At 36.3% G+C, this 14,453-nt stretch overlaps 2 protein-coding genes across 4 annotated transcripts; one reads left to right on the top strand and one right to left on the bottom strand.

Annotated features, from left to right (window-relative positions):
• Window positions 1-125: 125 nt before the first annotated feature.
• LOC108197147 (uncharacterized) lies at window positions 126-7,870 on the top strand. 3 transcript variants are annotated; one of them, XM_017364666.2, is made up of 19 exons: window positions 126-378; window positions 474-661; window positions 881-985; window positions 1,106-1,180; window positions 1,265-1,412; window positions 2,390-2,472; window positions 2,576-2,631; window positions 2,818-2,954; window positions 3,053-3,143; window positions 3,250-3,315; window positions 3,419-3,641; window positions 4,334-4,435; window positions 5,516-5,601; window positions 5,724-5,846; window positions 6,297-6,366; window positions 6,452-6,543; window positions 6,888-6,992; window positions 7,275-7,446; window positions 7,614-7,870. In XM_017364666.2, the coding sequence occupies exons 1-18, from the start codon at window positions 221-223 to the stop codon at window positions 7,386-7,388; spliced, it is 2,022 nt and encodes a 673-aa protein (XP_017220155.1). In that variant the 5' UTR covers window positions 126-220; the 3' UTR covers window positions 7,389-7,446; window positions 7,614-7,870. The 3 variants fall into 3 exon arrangements, with proteins under 3 accessions (XP_017220155.1, XP_017220163.1, XP_017220172.1); XM_017364674.2 differs by lacking the exons at window positions 6,888-6,992; window positions 7,275-7,446; window positions 7,614-7,870 and adding an exon at window positions 5,935-6,015 and having other exon boundaries at window positions 170-378; window positions 6,452-6,516; XM_017364683.2 differs by lacking the exons at window positions 6,888-6,992; window positions 7,275-7,446; window positions 7,614-7,870 and adding an exon at window positions 5,935-6,043 and having other exon boundaries at window positions 170-378; window positions 6,452-6,499.
• A 292-nt stretch (window positions 7,871-8,162) lies between these two features.
• Window positions 8,163-13,708, bottom strand: LOC108197166 (uncharacterized). The gene is made up of 17 exons (XM_017364702.2): window positions 13,279-13,708; window positions 13,070-13,177; window positions 12,855-12,950; window positions 12,585-12,677; window positions 12,374-12,465; window positions 11,910-12,277; window positions 11,710-11,805; window positions 11,486-11,594; window positions 11,256-11,384; window positions 10,003-10,399; window positions 9,791-9,898; window positions 9,438-9,709; window positions 9,120-9,359; window positions 8,925-9,043; window positions 8,722-8,817; window positions 8,543-8,648; window positions 8,163-8,464 (listed from the first exon to the last, which is right to left on the bottom strand). The coding sequence occupies exons 1-17, from the start codon at window positions 13,646-13,648 to the stop codon at window positions 8,321-8,323; spliced, it is 2,943 nt and encodes a 980-aa protein (XP_017220191.2). The 5' UTR covers window positions 13,649-13,708; the 3' UTR covers window positions 8,163-8,320.
• Window positions 13,709-14,453: the final 745 nt, after the last annotated feature.

Below are 14,453 nucleotides of genomic sequence, written 5' to 3'. Positions count from 1 at the left end.
TAAAAGACCGGTGTTTGTCTCGTGTAACTAAAACATACTGTATGAAGGAGTGCTATGAAGAATCTCGGCCTTCACAAAATTTTGGATTTTATGACATGGCCCATTGCGAATCTTGGGAAGTGGGACTGTGGGTCAATAATGAAAGTCATCTAATTATATGATAGACTTTGAAACTTAAACAGGAGGTAGTTATCACTTTGAGGAAAGCTCAATAATAAAAATGGCAAGTCTACAAGAAAAAATTACAGCTCCTTATGGTTCATGGGAATCACCCATCACTGCTGATTTAGTTTCAGCTTCTGGCAAAACCTTGGAGGGTTTCACTCTTGACTCTTCTTCCAATCTTCTTTGGCTCGAATCTCGACCTTCTGAATCCGGGTACCTTAATTCTCAAACTCATTCATTCATTCACACATGTATGTATAGTGTTCATGTTTAGTTTGCTGATTGTGTGTTTATTTGGATGGTTTTAGGCGATTAGTAATTGTTAGAGAAGCAGATAAGGTAGGGGAACAAGCTACTGATCTTACACCAGAGGGTTTCTCTGTACGTTCTACTGTCCAAGAATATGGTGGTGGTGCTTTTAGTGTTTGTTGGGACTTTCTTGTTTTTTCTAATTTTGATGATCAGAGACTTTACAGACAGTCCCTTTGCTCTAAAGGTTCATTCTTTTATGTTTGTTTTGTGTTTTATTTTTTGTTTATGTTGTGTATCTTTATTGTGTGTCTATTTCATTGTTTTGAGAGGTGTCTGATTATTGTTACTTTAATAATTTGGCATGATTTTATGTCTGTACATGTGTGTGTCTGTGGCATCAATGTATGTTATCTTATCTTAAGCAATAGATGATGCAATTACATTACCAAGTTGTTGTTGCCAGATTCTCGTCCAGTTCCACTCACTCCTGATTATGGGGGGCCACTTGTTCGGTACGCAGATGGGGTATTTGATAGAACTTTAGATCGCTATGTGGCTGTTAGGGAAGGTACGAGTCTATATTTATAAAATGTCCAGCACCCTTGGGAATTTGCTTGCAGACTGATGAATATTTATATTATAATTCCTGAGTTTATGGTTAATGACTTACATTCTGTTAATGCTGTAGACCATCGGGAAAATGGTAAACAGCCAACAACAGAAATTGTCAGTATTGGGCTCAAATATATGCAGGATATTGAAGGTAGTCTGATGTCTGTTGGCTTCTTATTCAGTGTCACAAGAATGTATACTGTTGATTTCTCAATTACCCTTCTGTACAATACAGAACCAAAAGTATTAGTCAGTGGTAGTGACTTCTATGCTTTCCCCCGACTGGATCCAAAAGATGAGCGCTTAGCATGGATTGAATGGAGTCATCCCAATATGCCTTGGGACAAAGCACAACTTTATGTTGGTTGCATATCTGAAAGTGGGTAAGTATACTTCACTAGCAATATGTTTCTTTTTAACTTTGTTGTGGTGTTTTTTGTTTATTATTTTGTATCTCACATTTATAGGCATTTTAGCTCTCCCTTCCTCGTTCGATAACCTCTTTCTATCATATTCATGATCCCTTTTTTTTTGTCCTCTTTCTTGTTACATGAACTCTTTTCACCATATTCATGATATCTTGAATTGAATGTAATCCTTCACAAAAGTCATCAGTTTTATGTATCTTCCTTTTAGCTGATGCCTCACTATAATCCAATATTAAAATTGTAGCTTCCCGTTGACCTTCAGCCTGCTCATAGTTACTAAGACCTTTCCGCAGGTTTGCTTGTAAATAAGGTGTTAAGTGAGTAATATCTGTACAGCGCTGTTAAATGCGAAACATCATAGGTTAGTCGGCCGGGTTCATCTGGTAAGTATTTGGTACCAATCAAGAAAAACTGATTTTTTAATTTTTTGGGCTGAATTACAATTATAATGAACCTTTTAAATAATATCTTTGATGGTAATAATATTATACCCTTTTAAACATGGTTAATTAATGGTGTCAAATTAAGGTGACCTCTTTTTTTCTTTTTAATTTAAGAAAAAAAAGACTTTTAACCTTTTAAAAGTAAGAACATAAATAATATATTAAAATAATTGTTCTAAAACATATGGTAGTATATTCAAAATTCAATATTAAGTTTGAAAAAACTGCTAACCTTAACTTTCCTTTGTATTCATTGAAGAAATAAATTGATTTATAGATTATAAGTTTGATATTATTTTCCTTTGTCTGTTAAAATGTTTTCTCTGTGGAATAAAGAAGATCAAGGAATCAATTTAATTCAATGGCTAATCCTACTTAATCATACATGTATTGCTTTAAGAGCTCAACTGTTAGAAGCCAGAACTACACATGTGACTAGTGCCTAAATATTTTTATATGTTAATTGATCTGTTTATCTTATAAAACCAGTGATATCTACAAGCGAACCTGTGTTGCTGGTGCTGATCCTTCAATAGTGGAGTCTCCAAGTGAGCCTAAGTGGTCTTCTACAGGTAAAGAGGCTACTTGGCAGGTCATACGACTGCATGGCTTTATGTACAGGTTATGTACTCTCTGTCCCCTACATACCGTTCAATCATCAATGTATTTATGCAGGGGAACTATTCTTCATTACCGACAGAAATAATGGATTTTGGAATATTTATAAATGGGTGAGCTACACTATCCACCAATAAGATTTTATTGTCAATTAATCTCACTGCTATGGTGGGTTTCCAGTTCTATTGTCGGCCTCCATTTGATTGCCTGGCTTGCTGTTTATCTCATAGCTGCAATTCTTGTAGAATTAGCGCATGTTTAAAAAAATGACTGACAAATTTGACTGGCTCCGGAGGCAGGTTGGGCATGGAAAAGAAATTCAGGCAGTATGTTCTTTGAATGCTGAATTCACAAGACCTCTATGGGTTTTCGGAATGAGCTCCTATGATTTTATTCAGAGCAATGAGCAGGGTAGCATCATTGCTTGCAGTTACAGGTGTTTTACAATAGTCAGTAAATACATATACACACATTTTATTTCAAGGGAACTTGAGAATTTCGTCTGGAATTTATTCCGTCCTTATGAATGTGCAGGAAAAAGGGAAAATCATATCTTGGCATCATAGATGAAGTCCAGAACTCTTTTTCAAAAGTTGATGTTCCTTTGTCATATATAGCCAACATTGTAGGTCAAATTATACACTTTTCAGTTATTTATAAATCTGGGTTTCCATTGTGACTGGGGCTTTAACGTGGTTGTCCTAAAAAACTGTTGGCACTAATGAGCGCAGGTTTCAGGGGGCCAGTTTCTATACATCGAGGGCGCATCTGCAGTTATTCCAGTATCATTAGTGAAGGTACTGTGCCACATACATGTATTCTCCTTCCCTTTCAAAGTCTTCACAGCTAGCATGTAACAGATTTTTATCAATATTGTGCAAATCCATTCTATGTTAAAAGGTTACCTTAAGCAATCAGAAGGCCGAAGTGGTAGACTGTCAGATCATATGGAGTTCTTCTTTGGACAGCGAGAAGCATGAATCATACTTCAGCATACCAGAGTTAATAGAATTTCCAACAGATGTTGCTGATCAGACAGCATATGCATTCTTTTATCCACCCAACAATCTCAATTACAAGCTTAATGAGGAGGAGAAACCTCCTTTATTGTTACAAAGTCATGGTACAATCTCCAACTGTTTTGCAGCAATAACATTAACCAACTCATAGTAGTAACAGAGTCAAGATATTAAATATAAAGATATTTATTACTGAGAACATATGTGTACAAGATGATGACTCGCGTAACAAGAACACTTGATTGCAGAGGCAGAGACAAAAAATATCATGGTTGGTGCGTTTTTTATGGCACTGACAGATTGCAATGTAAATGTGTTTTCTTTTATGGTGTTTCTTGCTCATCATCTGCAAGCTGGAGCTGGTGACAAACTTTTACAAATTAATTTGATGCTCTTCAGTAATGTCTGCTTTCTCAAATTTGACTGTAAGAGGGTGAATAAATTTTAAGTTTGAGAATAGGGATCCATAAGCTATATTGTATCTATCTTGTATTGTTGCCTGTTATGTTCAACTTTTGTGTCTTAGGATTTCTGATCATCTACCAGTGATTATATTTTTCTGTTCATTGTGTTTGTCAGATGTCAAGTAGATATGATCTTTTATTTTCATTTACGAGTTCATGATTTTTGATGCAACTAGAACTCTAGGAAATATATAACAATGTTATGAACTCTAGTAGCAGGCAAAAGTAGAGAAATGAATGTCCTATCTGTCAAATTCTTTTTCTGTCGCAGGAACATATACTTATGTCTTGCTTTTATATGGGGACTCAAAGTTTAACGTGTACCATCACAGGAGGTCCAACAGATGAGGCACATGGAATTTTAGATCTTAATATCCAGTATTATACAAGTCGAGGCTGGGCATTTGTGGATGTGAACTATGGAGGAAGTTCGGGTTTGTCATCTTATCTATTTCTATGTCTTCTTCACCTATTTATTAAATTTTAGTGGGAGTTTGTTTTATGGTTGATGAACCCAGTTAATGGGAATCGGAAAACTGATCCTATCTGCTAGTGTTAGGATGAGCAATATGATTGATTGGGATAGGTACCACCAAGTATCTGGGTAAATCATACCTACATATTTCCTGAAATTCCAAATGGTTCGCGTTCCTATTTACCTCCCGTCACATACCCTCCATTTCCATGGCTGATACCCGTACCCTAATCTTGAGGATTAAAAATAGTATTTTCTTCTATTAAAATAATTGCATCGGCTCAGGTTTGTGAATTCATTTTTTCCAATAATCAAATCCATGTAACAGAATGTCTTGTGTAATTTGGTCTAATAAATTTTCTGCTATATAATCCAGTAATCCACTATATTATGCTCAACAATACGAATTTTAGGTAGTAAACAATATCACCGAAAGTACTATATTACCTGTCTCTTGACTCAGCGGTGAAAAAACTTGAATTTTATATAACATAAACATAACAGAAAACTGTTAAGAAGTATCACCGAAAGTACTATAGTACCTGTCTCTCGACTCAACGGTGAAAAAACTTGAATTTTATATAACATAAACATACCAGAAAACTGTTAAGAAGTATCACCAAAAGAACTACAATACCTGTGTCTCAACTCGATAGTGAACAAACTTTTGGTCCTGTGATAAATTAAAAGACTCAGCTAGATAAACATATTTTCTTATATTTGAAGTACCGGCATATTTGTGCTGGCGGTGTATAAATATTATAATAGTCTGATATCAGTATTCGAGTTTGTAATTGAAAGCTCGCATAATAAGATCAGATATATAACTCAACTGTTTAAACTTTGGTCGATTCGAGGCTTTGACCATTAGGTCTATTGTCATGAAAATGTTCATTTTTTATGAACTAATATGAGACTGTCTTACACCAACTTGTTATTAGTGTAATGTACCATAAATTTTAGTTAAAAAATAAATGTGTATTAACCACTTTGTATAATATATTATGTACTGAAATTGTTTTTTAATGGGATACTGAAGGTTATGGAAGGGAATACCGAGAGCGGCTTCTGGGATCATGGGGAGCTGTTGATGTTAATGATTGTTGTTCATGTGCAAAATTTTTGGCAAGTCATAATGCCTTTGACTCCCACCTAATATTTATTATTCTATTCATACTGCAAAATTGTTTTTTCTATAATAAATTTCCTTTTTCCATTCATATTTGTTAATACATGTATTAATGTAGGTGGATGAGGGTAAAGTAGACAGTGAGCGTCTTTGCATAACTGGATGCTCTGCAGGTGGCTACACAGCATTGGCTACTCTTGCTTTTAGAGAGAGATTCAAGGCTGGATCTTCTTTGTTTGGTGTGAGTTAATATCCCTGAAGTTGGCTGTTTTTCCCTTTACTTCATATTTTAGTAAGGAATCACATAATGTTTTCTCTGCTAAAAACAGGATGTACTAGGGATTGCTGAATGTATTATATGTCCCCTCTTTCTATTTAGGGAGTTGAGGCGAAAATGTTCTTGATTCCAGGTGCCACAATCTGGGCTTTTTATTGCAAGTAATGGATGTGAAACTTGCACATGCTTTATTTAAAATCAATAAATTTGAAGTACAAATATTTTTATTTTAAAATTTTTGTTGTCATGATGGTTGATTTAGTTTAGGCAAATGAAAGTGTATACTTATAAAAAGACCTTTCCTCAGTTATCATCAGAGCTGAAGTTTAATATGCAACTGAATTAATAATTGAATGTCGGTCGTGCTTTTTATTTATTTTCTGCTAAGTCTAGGTACTGTTTTTGAATGAGCAGATAGCCGACTTGAGCTCTTTGAGTGCAGATATGCATAAATTTGAGTGTCACTACATCAGTAATCTTGCTGGTAAGTGGTAATATGTTCATTATATATATTGATATTCCATTATCAGATCATAAATCTGTGAAGTAAATATTTTCTTTAATTATAGGGAATGAAGCTGCCTTACATGATCTGTCACCTATCAATTCTGTTGAGAAATTCTCTTGCCCTATAATTTTGTTCCAGGGATTGGAAGATCCGGTATGCAGCTCTGTTAACATGTTCTTACTAATTATTTTCTAGTGTTGTAGTTAGTTCCGAGTTTTAAATGATTTTATGAGATGAAATGACTTTTAGTTACCAAATGGAGAATGAGGGGATGTAACCTACATATGGCCATGGCAGAAAAACTGTCCCCTGAATGAAGATTTATAAATTAGTTGGATGGATGACAGTTGAAAGTAAAAATTAAAGTAGTTGAGTTCTTAATATTTAGGAATGATCTGAATTCGGAAATAGGGTATTATGCTTATATAATCAGAATACTAATAGAGCAATGACCATCATTTGTATTAAAGTGTTCTATTTGTCAATATTGTTGGCAGGTTGTGAATCCTGAGCAAGCTTGTAAAATTCATGCGGCATTAAAGAAAAAGGGGTTACCTGTTGCTCTTGTTGAGTATGAAGGAGAATCCCATGGATTCAGGAAGGTAAGTACTAAATAGGACTTAACAGTCCCTCCTGTACCTGGAATATCTTAAAGACTGAGAAGTTTTTTTCTCTACTATTTGATTTTATTCGATTGCTAAATTGCATCTCGTTGTCAATGTTGTTGTTAAACTAATGATTTTACTCTAGCTTGCTGTATTAAATTATAGTTATAACTTAATTAGAAATAACAAATAGAGTTGGTGACATTGATCTATAAGCGTCCATTGTCTAATGGATATAGAAAATTACTGTGACATTTGCATCCTTCTTTCTGATTACAGGCTGAGAACATAAAGTCCACATTGGAGCAGCAAATGGTGTTCTTCGCTCGTACAGTTGGACAATTTAATGTGGCTGACAATATTACACCAATTCTGATTGACAACTTCGATTGAGTCACAAAGTGAAGGAAGCCTTTAATGTGACCCTAAGTCTCGAGGGAGAAGATCTGAGGTAATATATTTTAGGACAAAGAAAATAGTAAATTTGGAAAGAATGAGTGGGATGGAGTAACATGCTTTGGCATCTCTTAGAATTTAGAATGTAGGAGCCTGTTTGGGTCAACTTAAAAAAAGTTAATTATAGCTTAAGTTAATAGTGATATGTTACTAACTCTACAGGAAAGAGTTTTGGCAAAGGAGAAGGATATTCAGGCAAGGCTAAAAATGTGATGAACTGAGGTACTAGACTTTGATGGATTGTCGTAGAATTTTAATAAAAGTACTTTGTAATAGACAGATGTGTTTTAACGTGTATTCGTATTAGACTTGTATTATGAAGTTTTAGAGACTTATGATGCAAGACTTTTGATGTAAGGTTAAACATTTATGTTGTAATATTAATTTGAAGATTATGTAGACATATTTTGGTTTGTTTAGTATAATGGTGTCCTCGGGTCGGGTTTTTGAGGTCATCCCGGACCGGGGGCCGAGGCCCCGCAATCTTGAGTTTGAGCGGTCATTTGCATGATTTTGATTATCTACAAGCTTATTTTGTTTTTGTGGCACCCGATGCTGACCCTGGATTCAGAGCTGTCACAGTTTGTATCAGAGCTACAAGTTACTAGTCACTAAAACAAGAGTTTAGGATAGGAATAAATGATCAAACTTATGTAGAGTTTGAGTTGAGACTATCGGATTTGGTATTGACTACAGGCAAAATAGTGCATATAGACAGATGAAATTGTGTTTTTTCTTGATATTATAGCAAAATATGGTTGCTTTAATGCACTGACATGAATAGTCAAACATAAAATCAGAATATCTGAAGAAGTGTATACGTGTTTGGAACTTCTTTAGTTCATCAAGTTGCATTCCATTGTTTAGTTTCAATGCGAAGGTGGAAGCTTTCCTGCCAAGAATGACGTGAACAAGGTAAGAGCGCGAGATGGTTGATAACTGGGAACAAAGTGTCCAGAACCTCTGATTGTCACAAATGTCAAGTTCTGATATCCAACCGCGTATCCTCCAACCTTAAAGGAGTGACAAGAACTCTGTCAGTACCTCATAAAACTAAATATTCGCAGCAACACAGTTTTTTAGGCTCTCACCTCGCCTTGAGTGTACCAAGGGTACCATGGAGTTGTCACCGATGTCTCGAGTCTGTCTATGGCATATCTACTTGATGTTACTGGAATTATACCATCTGTATCTCCGCTGCAATTTTATTTTGATTATCAGAACTTGAAACACGATTTTGATGTTCAGTTGATGGCATTAATCAGGTTACCTGTAGATCCAAACTCTGATGTCACTGGCCATTAGTTCCTTGATTACAGGCAACACTGTCAAGGGCTTGTCCGTCCAGTCGATGTTAATATTAAAGCTGCATTCAGATCAGGTACAGATTAATATTAAGACACGAAGATCGACTTTATAATAAAAACTGCTGGACTCTATATCTGTAAAAGTTTGTTGAATGAGAAGATTTACTTGCAGGATTCCCAGGGATATGGAAGATTAGTGACATTTGCATGAAGTGACTTCTGAACTTCAGGGGTATTCAAGTAAGCATCAATGTAGTCATCTGAGCATGGATCAAAAGCTGATATCTGCTCCAAGATACCAATTGATTACAAGGTAACTCAAAAAATTTGTAGATTTTGTAAAAGAATATCGGAATCATACTGATGGAGAACTGCTTGGAGGAGAAGTGCACAGAGGAGCATAAACATCGTAGATAAAGATTCTGCCAATTTTTGCTTGACTGCGAAAGGATTGACATGTGTCTGAAATTGTTGCATCAGAAGTAAAATTGCAGTTCAAAGTGATGCCATCATGAACTTCATCGGAAATGAAAGCATGTGTCCATAGAAAATCATACATTCCTTCAAATCTTGCTCTATAATCGATGTAAGCATTGCCAATCTGAACATCATAAGAAATTCTTGTCGGTCTTTCAATTCAAGATTAAGAAATAAGCAAACTTGTTTGATACAAACTTACAGCTATTCCTTTTAGATTAATGACTGTTTGGCTAGTGTTTTTGTTGTTATGCAGTACAAGTTGCGCGAACTGAGGCACATAATGTCCTGCATAGCTTTCTCCAGCTATGAAGAAATCCCGTGTTTTGTATTCTGGAAATCTCTCCAGCCAGTTTGCTAGAAAAGTGTAAGTATCTAATGCTGTTTGTTTATCTCCAGTTATGTAGTCTGATGTTCTATTCGAATAAGAAAATCCGACACCAGCCGGTGATTCCAAGAAAAGAACATTTGCCTCTGCATTGTCAATGGAACAACTGTCATGGAATGTGGATGATAGTAATGTATGTACTGATTCAGAAATTTGATTCTACTTACCATTGTTCCAAGCGTACTTGTTTTCGGACAAGGTTTTCCCATCACTATTGACTCTATAGGGTCCGAGTTCCATCATAGCTCCATTTCCGAATGAAGAACAACCAGGCCCTGCCATCCATTTAACATTCACACATTCATTAGTGACATAACAATAGACTTTCCTTGCATAAGTGTGATCAGATATACTTTCGGAATTACTTATCCTATGTTACCTCCATTTAGCCATAGCACAAGAGGCTTGCTAGAAGAGTCCTGGGATTCGACAAAGTAATAGAACAGCGCTCTACCGGCTGTCGGATCAACAGTCACATAACCTGAGTACTGGTTAAGACTTCCCCCCTCTGGTTGGCCAGGCAATGCCACGATCTTATCCGCCTCCTTCAGTCCGTCTTGAGGGCCTATATAAACCGAAGAGTACTCATTCTGCAGAACTTTGTTGTCAGACTGAAATGCCTTTTCAGACGACTTCTGTTCCTCGATAAGTTTACCAAGAGGATCAAATCCGTCTCTGCCATAACCGTGTACAGACGATACAATGCAGAGCAGCAGAAGTAGCGCAAGGTATGTAAAATTGGTCATTCTTCCTACGAGCAGAGCGGTAAGCATGTTTCATCTACATTGATTACCCCAATATATATGTTATATGAAATTTTGTAAGAATGTTGAAAGTATCACTATGTTTGTTGTTTGCATCACCTCTTGTCTTGTTTATAACCTCATATGTAGCTCTTGAGACTCTTATCTTAACAAAATATTGTGTCTAGACTATTACCAGTATGGGCTACCAGTTTTGTTTTGTCCAAATCACAGCTAATACAGACGAACTACTTTCCTAACTTATATAGAAAATATGACACAAGTTTGTGATCTCTTGGAGACTTGGGTCAGGATGTCAAGACTTTGTGACCTTATTGTTTAGTTTCTGACACAAAGTTGGAGACAATTAATGCAAGATATTTACAAATAAGTTTCATTTAGTTCCAAGATATATAGGGTTTTTTTAACTTAGTGGGTGTTTGTATAATGAGTGAGAATGAGAATAAGGAACGGGAATGGGGACGGAGGGAGTAAGGAATGATTTACCCTCCAAGTGGGATTGGGGTTCCCATTCCATGTCACAAAATTGCTAATCCAAATACCAACACATGGGTTAGAGGTTCCGATCCCGTTAACCAGGTTCATTAATCATAAACCAAACGCCTCCTTAAAGTGTAACTGGTACCTCATCATGTTATTGATCTATCATGAATGACTGAAAATGGTGTCCTAGAAATGACTGAAATTGAGAGAGAACTTCAGCAATGCAAATAAGTTTCAGAAGATGACTTCTGTCACTCTGTATATTTCTCTCATGGAAAGTCCGCGATCATTACAAGGGAAACGTATACAAACAATCATCACATTGTTCGAAGACTTCTGATATAGAATCAACTATATTGTTATTTGTCACGGAATCTCAACTTTATTGAAGGCCTGCTATGAACCTCTTTAATAGAGAAAAAGATCTGTGCGGCTGAACTCGAGGGACTTCATGGCCAGCAGCCCGAACTGTTGAGAATGTCAATCCTTGATAAACAATCTGATATCCACCAACCTGCAGAATGGAATAGGTCAACTGATGAAGATGTAGTGCTTAATTTACACAATTTTGATATTTTGAAGAGAGAATAACTTAAAAGCCCCTAATGGACTTACGTCTCCAGTATCATCCAACCAGAAACTCCAAGGTTTTAGGATCTTAAGATCCAAGGCAGCAAGGGAATATCGTGTACTGGTCACTGGTACTACTGCATCCATATCACCACTGTCCGTCAACATGTTCAACTCAAAAGGTAAGAATGTTTTCTTTCAAACATATATGATGCTGAACTGTGCTGAACTGCTGATACATATTGGTCTACTGTTAAGAATTTAGTTACCTGTAAATGAGTATTCGGAGGCCATATTTTATGAGCCTTTTGTATACTGGGAACATGCTGGATGGGCTATCTGTCCAGTATTGATTAATCATTGCACTGAATGATCAAAGTAATTGACTTTCAGTTCTTGATCTTTCTAAATGATGCATACAACTTGTATCAACAAAAAAGAGGAATAAATGGTTAAGTTAAGATTAAACCTGCAAGCATCCCAAGTGTAAGGCAGTTTTGTTGTGTTTGCATGCAAGGTTTGCTGTACTTGCGGAAGATTGAGATAGTTTCTGGCATACGAAAGTTCACAAGGATCATAAACACCATTGTGTTTAGTCTTCCTCGATGCATTAGAGGAATGAGAGCAAACAGGACCATAGATATTGTAAAAATCTATATTCCCAGCCTCATCATCAACTTTAAATTGCAAGGTGTTACATTTTGATCTGTTATAGTGTGGACTAGTGCAATATTGCTGAAGTCCTCGATAAGTTTCATCAGAAATCATGGCATGGCTCCACATATAATCAAATGTTCCTTTATTGTCTGTAGCATCATTCATTACCCCATTTCCTACCTATCAAAAACCAGATTAAAATTTGGAAAAAAAACCAATGTAGACAGAACAAAACCTTCAACTTAACTGTTGTGCACACGAAAGTTCAGATCGTACCATGATCCCCTTGAGTCGGATTCTCATGGTAGAAGATCGTGTGTCCAAGTTTTTCTTAATGATTACATCTGCTAGCTCCGGAATATAAAACCCTGTGTAACAATTGATTGTGAAGAGTTGCTAGTCAGTGGAGCACTAAGAAAGCTCTGGTGTGCTGGTATCATATACTTTATACCAACTTTCTGCTTAAAAACACAACTTATAAACTTACCTGCATAGCTTTCTCCAATTATATAGAAATCCCTAGTCTGGTACTGTGGGAATCTTTTAAACCAATTCATCAAAAATGTATGTGCATCCAGAGCTGCAATATAAACAATCTTTAAAATCACTTTAGAAAATCCCCACCAGAACCATTATACCTCCACTCAACAATATATATCAGACCACGATCGCGTAATTTACATAAGTGCTGAATGCAACATCTGAGGAAATGATTGCTTTCTTAAAAGAGGAGATGTGTTCTTTGCGCGAGGCCTACCAGTCCTCTTATCCCCTGACAGTCTGTAGTCACTTGTAGTGTTGGAGTAAGAGAATCCCACACCTGCAGGTGACTCCAGATACAGTGTATTCGCAACTGTATGTAAAAATGTAAAGTTTAATGAATAAGAGACCACGGTGCATCAAGGGATTATGTTTTGTATTTTGAAGAAGCAGGGTATCATCAATCTGAGAAATGGCTGATAGTAACAAGACCTTTGTTCCACGCAAATCGTCTTGAGTAGAGTGTTTTGCCATCAGGTTTCACACCAAAAGGCCCGTTCTCTACCATTGCCCCAACTCCAAGCGACGAACATCCAGGACCTAGAACATTATGTTGTAAGGAACAAAGCAAGAGAGTGTGGCCTGAAGTGCCTACCATGAACGTAATTTAGATTGAATGTTTAAAACGTAAGATGTCTCACCTCCATTCAACCAGAGTATGAGTGGTTTCGAAGATGGATCATGGACAGCCTCAGCAAAATAATAGAAAAGGCTTCTGCCTTTTGAAGAATCTACATTGACATACCCTGCATACTGCTTGAACTTGGCTTCAGAAGGCTGACCGGGTAGTCCTTGAGTAATAAAATCTTCTTCCATTGTCCCGGCATTTGAAGAAACTCTACTTGTTTCATCAAACATCATGGTGGTCCATTTGTCACTGGAACCATCACGAGACTGCATTTTGGAACGTCGTAAGGCTGCCAGTAGCCCGACTTGGTCATTCTGGGAACCATGACAGTGGCCATGGAGCATCCAAATGAGGAAGATGAGCAAGTTTATCCTATAATACATAATGATTACTCAGGATTTGCAGGAAATAATGTTAGTTAGAAGTTAGAACTTTCATTGTGTGATTATTTATATACACTACAGCATTTTAACTTTAGTTTGATTTGCATTTGGCAAAAGAATTTCAGGGTAGTTTTGTAATTTGGAAAAGAAGTATTTCATCATTGTGTCTCTGTCTGGAATCTGGATCATGTGTTACCTAGTGCTCAGAATTATACACAAAATCTCCGGTGTGCGAAAACAATTAAAAGGCCTCTACCCTTTTCCCCCCAGCATTTTAGTCTGCAAACTCCACAAACTAGATAATATCACTGCATAATATAAAGAGAAAAAGGAACCTGAAATTCATCTCTGATACCCAAAACTTGTTCCAAGATTTTTCGAGTTAAAAAGATTGTGTATATTTAATAAGGGAAAATGCTAGGTACCCCAAAACTTGTTCCCAATTTTTTTACCCAAATCTAGTTGGAAATGCATGATTGAGTATACTCAGACCAATAATAGTGAGACTGCTATATGCACATAGCAGTCATCTATGCCATATCATTTGAGAAAAAAAAATTGAAAATAAAATTTGGGATACGTAGCATTATGTTCCTCATTATCTAAGATGTATCTCAGTCTCCCTATTCAATAATAAAACATCGTCATAGATTACGAATAACCAATCTCATTGATGATCAATTTGTACTTGTAGAAGATGCGGTTAAGCAACTAAACTCTTGCTTTGACTAAGAATTGTCAGTGACACCATATAATAGTCTACCTTTTAGGTGAAGGCAGATTGCGATATTCGGTTTGGTTTAGA

This window comes from Daucus carota, chromosome 1, assembly GCF_001625215.2.
Source record: "Daucus carota subsp. sativus chromosome 1, DH1 v3.0, whole genome shotgun sequence".
Taxonomy (NCBI): Eukaryota; Viridiplantae; Streptophyta; class Magnoliopsida; order Apiales; family Apiaceae; genus Daucus; species Daucus carota.
The sequence above is the reverse complement of the archived record's forward strand: the minus strand, read 5'-3'. Positions and strand labels throughout refer to the sequence as shown.

Coding starts and splice junctions, on each gene's coding strand:
- LOC108197147 (XM_017364666.2), top strand. CDS start 221: ATGGCAAGTCTACAAGAAAAAATTACAGCTCCTTATGGTTCATGGGAA. Junction 2,473..2,575: donor GCCTAAGTGGTCTTCTACAG/GTAAAGAGGCTA, acceptor GTATTTATGCAG/GGGAACTATTCTTCATTACC. Junction 3,642..4,333: donor TTTATTGTTACAAAGTCATG/GTACAATCTCCA, acceptor GTACCATCACAG/GAGGTCCAACAGATGAGGCA.
- LOC108197166 (XM_017364702.2), bottom strand. CDS start 13,648: ATGTATTATAGGATAAACTTGCTCATCTTCCTCATTTGGATGCTCCAT. Junction 9,710..9,790: donor CAAGTACGCTTGGAACAATG/GTAAGTAGAATC, acceptor TTGACAATGCAG/AGGCAAATGTTCTTTTCTTG. Junction 8,465..8,542: donor CTTGGTACACTCAAGGCGAG/GTGAGAGCCTAA, acceptor CACTCCTTTAAG/GTTGGAGGATACGCGGTTGG.